The sequence below is a fragment of the Phoxinus phoxinus genome, assembly GCF_949152265.1.
Source record: "Phoxinus phoxinus genome assembly, chromosome: 7".
Lineage (NCBI taxonomy): Eukaryota > Metazoa > Chordata > Actinopteri > Cypriniformes > Leuciscidae > Phoxinus > Phoxinus phoxinus.
The window spans coordinates 15,813,804-15,827,158 of NC_136882.1; the positions used below are offsets into that span (position 1 = coordinate 15,813,804).

The 13,355-nt window shown below is 37.4% G+C and overlaps 1 protein-coding gene across 1 annotated transcript in view; it reads left to right on the plus strand.

Annotated features, from left to right (window-relative positions):
* The window catches only part of fn1a (fibronectin 1a), a 31,387-nt gene extending 19,031 nt beyond the window's left edge, over window positions 1-12,356 (plus strand). Inside the window, exons 27-46 of the mRNA XM_079618350.1 lie at window positions 11-100; window positions 826-1,092; window positions 1,189-1,305; window positions 1,926-2,090; window positions 2,217-2,372; window positions 2,508-2,621; window positions 3,679-3,948; window positions 4,848-5,035; window positions 5,463-5,550; window positions 5,630-5,809; window positions 5,910-5,999; window positions 6,225-6,413; window positions 6,547-6,636; window positions 7,700-8,154; window positions 9,488-9,626; window positions 9,712-9,879; window positions 10,783-10,908; window positions 11,007-11,113; window positions 11,189-11,305; window positions 11,545-12,356. Of these exons, the coding sequence (XP_079474476.1) occupies window positions 11-100; window positions 826-1,092; window positions 1,189-1,305; window positions 1,926-2,090; window positions 2,217-2,372; window positions 2,508-2,621; window positions 3,679-3,948; window positions 4,848-5,035; window positions 5,463-5,550; window positions 5,630-5,809; window positions 5,910-5,999; window positions 6,225-6,413; window positions 6,547-6,636; window positions 7,700-8,154; window positions 9,488-9,626; window positions 9,712-9,879; window positions 10,783-10,908; window positions 11,007-11,113; window positions 11,189-11,305; window positions 11,545-11,613 (3,185 nt within the window). The 3' untranslated portion in view covers window positions 11,614-12,356. The remainder of the gene's footprint in view (window positions 1-10; window positions 101-825; window positions 1,093-1,188; window positions 1,306-1,925; window positions 2,091-2,216; window positions 2,373-2,507; window positions 2,622-3,678; window positions 3,949-4,847; window positions 5,036-5,462; window positions 5,551-5,629; window positions 5,810-5,909; window positions 6,000-6,224; window positions 6,414-6,546; window positions 6,637-7,699; window positions 8,155-9,487; window positions 9,627-9,711; window positions 9,880-10,782; window positions 10,909-11,006; window positions 11,114-11,188; window positions 11,306-11,544) is intronic.
* The last annotated feature ends 999 nt before the right edge of the window (window positions 12,357-13,355 follow it).

Genomic DNA, 13,355 nt, shown 5'->3' on the forward strand with positions numbered 1-13,355 from the left:
TGATTTTTAGATCTTGTTCCCAACACCGAGTACCTGGTGAGAGTGATTTGTGTCTATGAGGAGAGAGAGAGCTCACCTGCGATTGGCACTCAGAGAACAGGTAATAATGAGTTGTTGTTTTTTTGCTTTGATGCAGGCAATATGTTCTATTCTGGGAGATATGGGTTAGCGCCGAACAAACTAATTTCTGTTACCGTAATTACCCTTTTATTTCTGTGCGTGAAATGAAATGAAATATCCCTTAAAGTTTTAGAAAACATGAAAAGAAAAAAACCTACTCATTTTGCCAGCTAAAAAAAAGAAACTAACAAGTGGAGATTTCCATTCAAGAATGTTATTTGTTAATATATACATTATTATGAACTTTTGAATAATCTAAGGAGTGTTTTTTTTTTTTTTTTTACTGTGGTATCTAAATTGGTATTGCTATATCATTAAATATCTAAGTATGTATATATATATATATATATATATATATATATATATATATATATATATATATATATTTATATTTATATTTATAATATACTTTCTGTAGGGTTAGGGTTAGCTGCTTGTAATTATGCATAATTTACTGTTATTACTATATTTTTTTTATTATATATATTATATTATTTACTATATATATTACAATATTTTTTTCAATGCTTTAGTTATTTTTATTTTATGTCCTTATTTTATTACATTTTGTTTTTTGTCTCAAACTACATATATGATTTTTAATATGAAACTGCATAACTTTAGGAAGGGTTTCCGTAACAAACGGGATCATCCCATTTCAAGCCCGTTTCATTGGTTGACTAAGTCATGCATTTTACTTCACAGTGCTTGACGCTCCTGTCGGCCTGCAGTTCTCTGATGTCGGCATCAACTCCTTCACCGTGCGCTGGCAGGCTCCTCAGGCCGTTATCTCAGGATACCGTATCCACTACCAAATGACCAGTGGGGGGCGTGCTAAGGAGGAGAGACTGCCCCCATCAAGGAGCCATTTCACCCTCACAGGCCTGACCCCGGAGACAGAGTACATCATCAACGTCTATGCCGTCAGCGGATCCCGCGAGAGTCTGCCTTTAACTGGAACCCAGTCTACAAGTATGCTGCTGCATCTCTTCCTCTCTTTTGACTTCTTATTGCGGCTCACTTTAGGTCTTATTAGTACTAATTGTCTCTCATCACTATTTCTCTTAGTCTCTGATGCCCCCACCGACCTGGAAGTCATTTCCTCAACACCAACCAGCATCACAGTTCGTTGGGACGCCCCCTCGGTCACTGTGAGGTACTACAGGATCACGCATGGAGAGTCAGGTAGCTCATTGGATCCTGTTGTTGATCAAATAATGTTGTTGAGTTCACACCAACACGAATTTTCGGCACAAAAATGTGGTCCGATTCTCGCATGTGATTGTCTGTTCAGACCAGTTTGTAAAAAAGCAGCACACATTAGCAAAAATACTAATTTACTCTCTGTGCATAAATACCCATGGTTACACTACGTAAGTTTACATTTCTGACACTCGCTTTTCATGAAGACAAACAGTATTTGCGTCTTTTCCTGCCATTGTTGCCTGCTTTAGTTAGCTTACGTACTAGCATAGCATGCAGATCCAATTAGCCTGATAGCTTAGCTTATACACCACACATTTGCACTTACCGTACATGTATTCGCAATTAAAATGACAATGTAAAATGTTCATTTATTTGTTTAGTGGGCCAGCTGTATTCACAGTGCGATAGAAAAGTGATTAGAACCCTTCTCTGCAAAAAAATAATAATAATCTGTCGCATTGACAGTGTGAAAATAATCGTGATGGTCTGATGTGAACAGATGCATTAACAGTCATTCATCCAATTTTTGCACTGAATATGTGTTAGTGTGAAGAGTTTTTGTCTGCCGTTGGCTAAATCATTCTAATGTTCCCGTGCAGGAGGGTTTGACGCTCCTCTGGAATTTAATGTCCCCGGCTCCCAGTCTACTGCCACTATTGAAGGCCTACGTCCAGGCACCGATTACACCGTCACCGTTTACGCTGTGACCGGCAGAGGGGACAGCCCTGCGTCCAGCACCCCCATCCATGTAATACATCGAACAGGTAAACCAACGCTTCTGACAATCTGAGTCTGTCAGGTCTTTGTTCACTAGTTTGTCAGTTTGTTGACTTTTTTAAAAGGATTTATTAAGTCAAAAATGTAAAAATTGACTTATTTTCTTTAAACAGATATTGAGTCTCCACCAGGGATGGAGGTGACTGACGTGAAGGACAACACTATTACTGTACGCTGGAGTCCGGCAGTTGGTCCCATCACAGGATATCGTGTCACAGGAACTCCACTAAATGGACAGGGACCCCTTATCTCTGAAGTGGTGGCTCCAGGTAGCCTAATGTACATCACTCTCAATACAAATATTGTGTTGTGCCTTCTCTTATGTACAGTACATTTGAAATGAAGGAAGTAATGTTGTCAAAGTGAGAGTTAAGTTTGTGTGTTTTTTGTTCATGTAAATGCAGACCAGACTGAAATGACGTTCTCTGGCCTGATGCCGACAGCAGAGTACACCGTCAGCGTCTACGCTCTGGGTCAGGACGGAGAGAGCCCCCCTCTGGTCGAAAATGTACTCACAAGTAGGTGTACAAACTGGATCCAGATTTACAGAAGTACACTTTAGCATACTTTTTAAAAAGAGTACCAGAAATACTAAACTTTAAAATAATGTTATCATACACTTAATCGCATGTTAATTGTAATTAAATAAAAAATCTATTATAATTTACATGTTTATTAAATGCAATTAGCTGAACCTTAAAGTGCTTTTTTGGCTCGTTAAAAATTAACTTTAGAATAACACACTACAGTTTAAATTATAATCAAATCCTTCACATGTGCTTCAGAATGTCAGTCTGCACATCAAAATAAGTGCACTTCTTTATAGCACAACTAAAAGTACATTTTAAATTATTATGTTTTAACAATCTTTAAAGTTGTTTAAATTGACATTTTAAAATGTGCAAAAAAGTGTGCTAAAAAACATAGTGACGAATGTCATGAAGTAATTTGGTAGTACAGTTTTCTTTTTTATGCTTTGTTGACGTGCACTACAAGTGCATAATACGTAGCACACTTAAATTTTGCACACTTCAATAATGTTTTTAAAGGGATAGTTCACTTCAAAATGAAAATTCTGTCATCATAACTCACCCTCAAGTTGTTTCAAACCTGTATGGATTTCTTTCTTCTGCTGAACACAAAGGAATATATTTTGAAGAATGTCAGTAACTAAACAGATTACTTGACTGACTTAACTGGTCCCATTGACTTCCATAATATTTTTTTTTTCCTACTATGGAAGTCAATGGGACCAGTTAACTGTTTGGTTACTGACATTCGTCAAAATATCTTCCTTTGTGTTCAGCAGAAGAAAGAAATTCTGACAGAATTTTCATTTTGAAGTGAACTATCCCTGCATGTAATGAGTCTATATCATATATTAGTTTCACCTTTTAAGTTGAATTACTGAAAGGATATTAACGACATGAAAGTGTCAAAAACATGGTATCATCAAATCACTATTAATTAATTGTAAATATTAAAAAGTGCTTGCAATGTAAACGGTGCAGATGGAATGACATCAGGTTTAATTGAAACTGATGAATTCATAGTTTGAAATATTTCTCTCTCTAGCGGTGGACAAACCCAAAGACCTGTCCTTCAGTGACGTGGACTCAACCTCCATGCGCATCTCCTGGGAGAGTCCTGATGGCGTGGTCTCCTCGTACAGAGTGTTGTACTCCAGTCCGGAGGAGGGAGAGAGAGAGCTGTTCCCTGTCCCGAATGGAGATGAGGAGTCTGCAGTGATCCGTGACCTCAGACCGGGCACAGAATACACTGTTAAAGTCATCGCACTGCATGACCGGACCCCCAGCACTCCTCTGGTGGGCACTCAGACAACAGGTATTACACTCAACAACTGCACTATTTAATATCATGTGCATTTATATTCGGTCTTTCCAACTATAATAATTATTGACATGCATAACAATTTTTTTTATATTAATTCAAATATCGAAAATATATTTAATCAGTATATTAAATATTTATTTATATAATTTATTTGAATTAATTATTATTATTAGTAGTAGTACTGCTTATTATTATAATTTTATATTATATAGTTCTGCACTGTTGAACATGAATGACACCTACAGTAAAATCATTGATCCAATGATTGATACAATGATGCAAGATTTATAAACTTATCTTGAAACATGAATATGAATGAGGCCACTTATTGTGTATGGTTATTATTATTATTTCAAATGTTTGGGGTTAGTAAGATTTAAATTTTTTGAAGAATTTATATTTTTATTCAGCAAGGATGCATTAATTTGATCAAAAGTGACAGTAAAGACCTTTTGTTATTTTACAATTGCAAATAAATGCTGTTCTTTTAAACCACCTGTTTGTCAAAAGAAATCCTGAAAAAATAAATATCAAGCAGCACAACTGTTTTCAACATTGATCATAATAATAAGTGTTTCTAGAGCATCAAATCAGCATATTAGAATGTGATTCCTGGAGGATGATGTGACACTGAAGACTGGAGTAATGATGCTGAAAATTCACAAGAATAAGTGAACTAATTGTTATTTTAATATATTATACATTTTAAATTGTAATAATATTTCACAATATTACTGTTTTTACTGTATTTTGATCAAATAAATGTAGCCTTGTTGAGCATAAGAGACTCAAAAAAAAAAGTTGAATCACCTAGCAATCAGCAATGTTCTTCAGATAAATCTGGTAATATAATGAATGTTTCTTTTAATATTCTCTTTTCCTTTCTGTAGCTATTCCCGGGCCCACCAGTCTGCACTTCTCCCAGGTGGGTCCAACATCCTTCACTGTGTCCTGGACTTCCTCTAACGCCAGGCTGACAGGTTACCGTGTGGCCATCACCCCCAAGAGCAAGAACGGCCCCACTAAAGAGGACAACATCACCCCTGACTCCACTGAGTTCCACGCCACGGGACTCATGGTGAATAACCATCTCATACTGGAGAAGTTCATTCTCTCAAAACTTTAACCTCACTGATATAAGTGTCTAGTGCAGAACAAACTACTTAATTCCTTGGAGTTTTTGCATCACACTAATGCTAGAAAGTAGCCCTTATAAACAGCACTGAGGGGTTTCATGGAAAGATCACTATTGAAACGGCTGTTCCTCAAGTTTTGTGGCATTTACTCTTGATTTTAGCTGTGGTTGTGGGTTACTGGTACTCAGAGAGCAATGTTAATCTCCATCAGGCAAACCTCACATTGTATATCTACCTTGTCATTTTGGTCAGTGGGTAGATCAAAGATTAAAGCCTTCGCCAGATTGTTTCAGAAAATTATATGGTATTTTGCGGAGCACATTTTCAAGGCTTTGCTTAATTTTTTCCCCCTTGTATGTGTGTTTATAGCCTGGCACTGATTATGAAGTGGAGGTTTACAGTGTGAAGAACTCTCTCACCAGCCGTCGTGTCAAGGGAGAAGTCACGACACCTGACAGTAAGCCACGTCGCTAAATCAGACCCGCATTCTCCGTGTGTGTGCTGGCCAAAACTCAATCTAGATCTCATTTTCCCAGACATCAGTCCACCTCGACGTGTCCGTATATCCAATGTGAAGGACTCCTCCATCACTCTCACCTGGCGCTCTAAGACCGAGGCCATCTCAGGCTTCCTGGTAGAAGCCACACCAACCATGGGCGGCCATAATCCTATCCAGAGAACCATTGAGCCGGATTCACGCACACACACGATTACTGGTACTGTACAACTCCACACAGCAACTTATATAACAGGCTGCATTATTTGCTTGGCAAATAATAATAAAAATAATATTTTTTATGATCCTGTGTCCTATAGGTCTGGAGCCAGGAACCGTTTATAAGGTCAATATCTATACTCTGAATGAAAATGGACGTAGTGAGCCATTCACCCTTACAGCTACTACAGGTACATGTATAATATAGTAGAATTACTTTAAATGTGCTGTATTTAACTTTTTCACTCTACTAAAGCATAAAAATACCACTATGTTTGCATATATTGCAGAAACATGCTAAGTTCACATACTCGTTTCTCTGAAAAACACGATATTTTGAATTCGACTGCAATACCTATTTCGACAACCACTAGTTGTCATTCTTACAGACTGCACCTTTAATATATTTTTTCCAGCGAAACCAGTTATTAGCCCACCTACAAACCTCCATTTCACCTCTCTGACTTCTACTTCGATCTCCTTCACCTGGGAGGCTCCACGAAGCACTATCACTGGATACTACGTGACCTATGAGGAGGCTGGAGACCGTCCTAAAGAGTTGACCCCTCGACCCCAGGCTGGCAGGACCTTCGCTTCTATCTCTGGTACTGCTTTTTCTCAGTTTATGGCTTTCATAATGTTCTACCTTTTGTTTCTCCTTATTTAAGCTTTTTTTCTTAGACAGCTCGCCATTTGAATTCTCTTTTTTTATGTATACCAACATTTTTGTGTGTGTAGGTTTGAAACCAGGCACTGAGTACATTATCAAGATTGTTGCATTAAATAATGCTCAGAGAAGCACTCCGCTGACTAGAAAAGCAAAAACTCGTAAGTACACTTTATATTAATCCTTCCTTTTTTACTATTGTTCAACAGTTTGGGGTTGGGGAAAAATTATGCTCACCAAGGCTGCATTTTTTTTCTATCGAAAATACAATATAAACTGTAAACTCTGTAACTTAAATATTTTCTTTTCTATTTTTGTATATTTTAAAATGTAATTTATTCCTGTCATAGAAAAGTTTTTCAGCAGCCATTAAAGAAATCATTCTAATATGCTGATTAATATTTCTTATTATCTATGCTGAAAACAGTTGTGTAGCTTAATTTTTTTGTGGAGCTGCAATAAATGATTTTTTAAAATGTATTTATTGGTTTGATTTGATTTTAGGATTCTATAGAAAGTTAAAAAAAAGAACAGCATTTATCTGAAATATAAATCTTTTTAAATTTATAAAAATATTAGTTTTTTTTTTTACAATTTATTACAAACTCGATTTATTACTGACCCCAAACCTAGGAACTGTAGTGCATATTATGTACTATATGTATTTTGGGGGTGCCATTTGCAGTCAAACTTATTATATTATAATACTTTTTCTAATTAATTTCAACCAAGCTATTAATACACGTCACATAGCAGTGCCGGAGCCTTTATTTTGAAAGAAATACTTTAAAGCCACTAATATTTGAATTACTTTAATGGTACACACACTCTAGCGGTTAATGCATGCGTTTTGTGAAAGAACATTGTAGCCGGAGCAACTTCTTTCTGTTTATGTATATGAAGGTACTGGGCTACTTGGTTATCATCCCTCCCAGTCTATATTAGACCAAATATAAACACTTATTATAGGCATACCTTAGTGATTCACGAAAAAACAAAAACACGGTCTGGAAGATTGATTCATGATGTACTCGCTCATTATATACATTTTGTAAATTCTGAACAAAGAAAAGTTACGTAGTGTACCTTATTCAAAAGAAAGAAATGCAAGGCTGATCTAAGCAAAAAACAAAAAATTAAATGTGCTTTACATTGCCCTCTGCTGGCAAAAAGTTTGCTATTGCATTACCCATTTGCTTTCCCCTAACACAATTTTTCTGCTAGAACTGGAAAGTTACCAGCTGCTCCCTCAGCTCCCCGACCCCAGCCGTCCCCGCCATGACATGCTAGATGTCCCCGAGGACAATGACCACTTCAACAACCACGTGCAAATGCTGGGGCCAAACCGACACAACACACTGGGTCAGCAGGGCCAACACATCTACACTGAATATCAGAGCTTCAACCTGGGAAACAACGGCCAGCAGCCTCATCCCCCAAACCACCGCGAGCCCCTGGTCTACATCCCCCTGCCAGGAGCCGATGGCCAGAGAGTGCCAGTGGTGAAGGTGAACGAGGGCCCTGAACCGGGCTTCCCCTTTGGTGGCCTTTACAATGAGACAAACCTGCCCCAGGAATCTCAGACCCAGACCACAATCATATGGCAGCCTGTGCCGCACACCTCAGAGTATGTGGTGTCGTGCAGTCCCATCACAGAGATCAATGAGAAGAGCTTCCAGGTGAGTAAACTAGCTGACAATATTCAATATTGGTACTCCTATAAATAAATACTAGTGTTATCAATCAATTATAAAAAAAATATATTAAAAAAATCACAAGTAATCTCAAATATCAACACTCGCTAATAAAGCCCCAAATCAAGATAATTGAAAACATTACACCATTAAAACAATGGTCAGTAAAAAAGTTGATTTGAGCCACGTGCAGAAGGACATTTCAAATGAAATTACTATTCATTCTTTATTTAATAATAATTCTTTATATAATTTAGTATTTGATATATGCACATACATTACAGTTCAAAAGTTTGGGGATAAGAGGTTTTTTAATGCACTTTTTTGATCAAATATACAGTAAAACAATAATAATGTGAAATATTTTTATAATTTAAAATAACTGTTAACTGACTGTCAATGTGTATATATATATATATATATATATATATATATATATATATATATATATATATATGTGTGTGTGTGTATATATAATATATACATATATAAAAAATATATATTTTTTATTACTCCAGTCTACATTCACATGATCTCAGAAATCATTCTGATATGCTGATTTGCTGCTAAAGAAACATTACTTATTATAATAAAAAAACGTTATTATCTTCTATGTAAAGCACTTTGAATTACCATTGTGTATGAAATGTGCTATATAAATAAACTTGCCTTGCCTATTATACTGTACATTATTGTGGCAGACAAGTAAATTACTTGTATGCAGACGGACATTTCAAGGGGCGTAATTAAACTCTTTAACTATTAATAATTATATAAATGTATTTATTTTTAAAAATATTTTATGGAATTAATTGTATTAAATGTACAGTTAAATTGCCAGCGCTAATTAATACATTGGTATACTGAAACAATCACACAGTTTAAAAACTAAAAATCAAAGTGCAAATTTACATTCAAGATGAATGGCGTGCTCAATCCTTTTTGAGTTTGATTTGGGTGCTCTTCGGTCCAAGGTCGAACATCTTTAAGAGGCAGTGTAGAGTCCAGTCCTAGGACTCCAGTCCTAAATGGACAAATTTAAAATGCCCTGAAGAAGGCCCCATGCCGCTACGCGTGGGCATTTTAAATTTGTCCATTTAGGACATATCATTTGTATAATAAAGACATTTTAATTAAGGAGTGCCTCGGCTATCAGAGATTTTTTTTCTCTACACTGCCTCTTAAAGTGCAAATTTACATGTTTGGAAACCTTCAGTAGGTCCCAATTAATGCAACTTCCAGCTGTTGATGTTTACATATTTCTTTCATGGAATGATATTTTCAGCGATTATTGTTTTGAATGCTCTCTCCCCTTCAGATGCGTCTGCCTGGTTCGTCTACTAGCGCTACACTGATCGGTCTCACTTCCGGTGCCTCCTATAATGTTCTTGTGGAGTCTGTCAATGGAGACCAAAAACAGAAAGTCCTCGATGATGTTGTGACTGTTGGAAACAGTGGTAAATCATCCAAAAGCCCCAAAAAATTCACATAACCACATTTCAGAAGTTGGCATGCTTGATCTTGACCCCTCATATGCTTTAGTTCCAGGGGCTGGAGTGACTCCCTCAAGCAAGGATGTGTGCTACGACACATTCACTGCCATCTACCATGAAGTGGGTGCTGAGTGGGAGCGCATGTCTGAGACAGGCTTTAAACTCTGGTGCAAGTGCCTTGGCCTCGGCAGTGGGCATTTCAGATGTGATTCATCCAGTGAGTGAATGAGCAGTGCCGCTAAATGCTAAACACCACCCCTCACTCTAGCATGGGCAACCGTTAACCACTTTAATAATGTGCTATGTTTGTTTAAAGTGCCTCTCTTATGCTTTTTCTTCGGATATAACCTTTAATGTAGTGTGTGATATAGCTGTTTGAGAATGTACAGTAAAAGGTCGGCAAAGTTTTAAAGATTAAAGTGCACGATAAATGGAGTTATTAGGGGCTTTCGCACCGGAGGAACCTTTTCATTGTTCCTAGAACTAATGGCGGAAATACTGGCTTTTTAGCGTGTCCGCATCGCAGGAACTGGGAACGAGTTTAGTTCTAGGATCGGCCTTTTGAGGGAACTAAATGATCTCCTACTTCAGTGTAACCCAGCACAATAGGAACTACCAGTGACGTAACTCTACACTGATTGGCCGAACGCACGCGAAACACCAGCATTAAAAAAAAATCTGTGTACACATAATGGCCTATATAGTATTTACTCCAAGAACTAATGGGCGTTTCGTTTCCGACACGCGCTGTAAGCGGTACTCGGTTATATGTCACAATGGGGAAGAAAATAATTTCTTACATTAGAATATAAGAAACTAACTTTAATTAGTACACTTGAGATCTTTTGTGAAAGTTTGGCCCCCATACATTTGCCCATGTTAGTTTTTTCCAGACATGTTTGTAGATATATTCAAACATGACAGTCAGAGGTGGCTCATGTCTCAGATTTGTATTGTCAGCCTTTAACCAGATGATATTAAACTCTGAGACCAGCTTATTAAGTGCATTAACCACTGTATGAACGTGTGTGAAGGATGAATACACTGGAAACTCAAATGTCTTTCTCCACACTCTTCTGAGAGTTTATGTGCCAACCAACACGCATCTCTTAATCTACAGAGTGGTGCCATGACAATGGCCACAACTACCGAATTGGCGAGAAGTGGGACCGCCATGCTGAGAACGGTCACATGATGAGCTGCACCTGTCTCGGAAACGGGAAAGGAGAGTTTAAATGTGAACCCCGTAAGTGTATTTTTATTTTTAACAGTGTCTAAGCAACTTTGAATATTGAATTGTAGTTGTAAATCGGTTAGTTGATTGACTATCATTGCGTTCTGTAGATGAATCCACCTGTTATGATGAGGGGAAGTTGTACCAGGTGGGCAACCAGTGGCAGAAGGAGTATCTCGGAGCCATTTGCACCTGTACCTGCCACGGGGGACAACAGGTAACACTAGGTCCTATGTCCTAGTTTCCACACTAAATATATATTCCCATGTTTAAAACCACGCTGTCTCTCCAGGGCTGGCGCTGTGAGAACTGTCGTCGTCCTGGGGCTGAAGTTGATGCGGACCTCATTCAGCCTCCAGTGCGCACTGATGCTTTCGACCGCTACAGAGAGAACGCCCTACGCAAACTAGTGAGTCTTTCATAGATGTGATTACCCCCCCCCCCCCCCCCCCAAGCTAATTATAGCTGATAATGTATATTATTATGCACTATGCATTTCCGTTCAAAAGTTTGGGGTCGGGAAGTGGTCTCTTCTGCTCACCAAGGCAGCATTTATTTCATCATCACATACCTTTTAATGTCTGGAGATTTCATAAATGTTTGGGATTTTGCCATTAAACAAGTGCACTTTTGACTTTTGCCCTACAGAACATCCAATGTCCCATTGAGTGCCTGAGACCGGACCTGTTAGCAGATGCCCAGAGCCCTCTGGAATAAACGCGCGTATCAGTTTTGCCCAATACTGGAGAGGACACGACCCCCAGAGACTGTATCTAGCACCCTCGGTGCCTCTCTGTCCTTATTTTCACTCACACTGCAAACTCTGTCCTGCTGCTTCCACCTGTGACATCACGCCCAGAGACACAACTTCTCACTCTTCTGATTGGTTGAGTCTGCAGCCAGTCTCCCTCTGCATGGTGGATGGAAGGACACCATCCGTCTACACCGAGATTCCACTGGTTTGACATTTGGCCGTTGACGCTGGAAACTCAAATCAGTGGAACATCAGCAGAGAATCAACATATCTTGCCTTTGTGTTTTTCAGTATTATTGCCTATTGTTTGATTGTGTGTTTTTTTAATGATTTTGTGACTTTTTTGTGTATTTTTGTCAGTGATAAACTTTTATTGGTGTTCTTTTCTAAAACAAGCACTGTCTTACAATGAGAACCTTTGTGCCTTGTAGGCATCCTTTTTGTATGATGTAATATTCGCCCCTCCCTAATCTGATTGGTTGGTTGATATCTGTGGCCTTTGTGTCTGCCAGGAGACAAAGGAAAGCACTGTGTTAATGAAGAAGTGAACTTTTTTTCTTTTCTTTTATTTATCCCTTTTATGTATGCGTTTTGATGGAATGCAGATTATGGGTGTATAATGTTTTTTTGTTTGTGTTTTAGGTGCCAAAGTCTTAACTACTGTGGACAAAAATACTTTTTAATAAAACAATTTTTTTTTACAATGTTTGTGATTCAAAGCCTATTTGTAAGAAGCTTTCAGGGCACTAAAGCAGCATTGGTGTCTTCTTTTTTCATGTGGTCTAATAGGTACATGAGGCTAAGAGATATTAGCATGCAAGGGTGTTCAGGAAACTTGTTTGAAAAGTGATTATATTTGTAATTCCATATGGGGATGATAGCGGTGAAATGTGACCCTGGATCACAAAACCAGTCGCATGTCGCAAGGGTTTATTTGTGGAAATAGCCAACAATACATTTAGTGGGTCAAAATGGTAGATTTTTCTTTTATGCCAAAAATCATTAGGATATTAAGTAAAGATCATGTTCCATGAAGATATTTTGTAAATTTCCTACCGTGAATATATTAAACATTTATTTTTGTGAGTGAATGCAGCACAATCGCGAACATAAATGGACAACTTTAAAGGAGATTTTTCTCAATGTTTTGATTTTTCTTGCACCATCAGATTCCAAATTTTCAAATAGTTGCATCTCGGCCAAATATTGTCCTATCCTAACAAACCATCAATGGAAAGCTTTTAAAAAATTGACCCATGTGACTGGTTTTGTGGTCCAGGGTCACAAATGTGTAATATTCTGTTATGATTAAACAATTTGTTTAATTGTTTTAGGTCAGTTGTGGCCATATTGTGCAATTTGTTTCCCTAGTTTAAAAATGGCTACAAATTAGCTAAATTAAAACATTGGAGTGATTTTATTGATTGCAGAATTTAATATTTTAATATGTTTTATAATACATGTATTTATACAAACATATAAATAATATAAACAATGTAACATACTCTTCACATAAATCTTTTCACATAATTCTTTTAACTTTCACTTGTTTGCATTTACAAAAATCAAATCTGAATTATTGGAAGAGCAATCCTTTTCCTATAGCTGTAAAGTTTTTTTTAATGGAAGTATGTTTGAATTGAACTCTTATCCTCAGATATTTATCCTTCAGTGATTTCTATTGCACGAACAGAAGGAGGTTGAC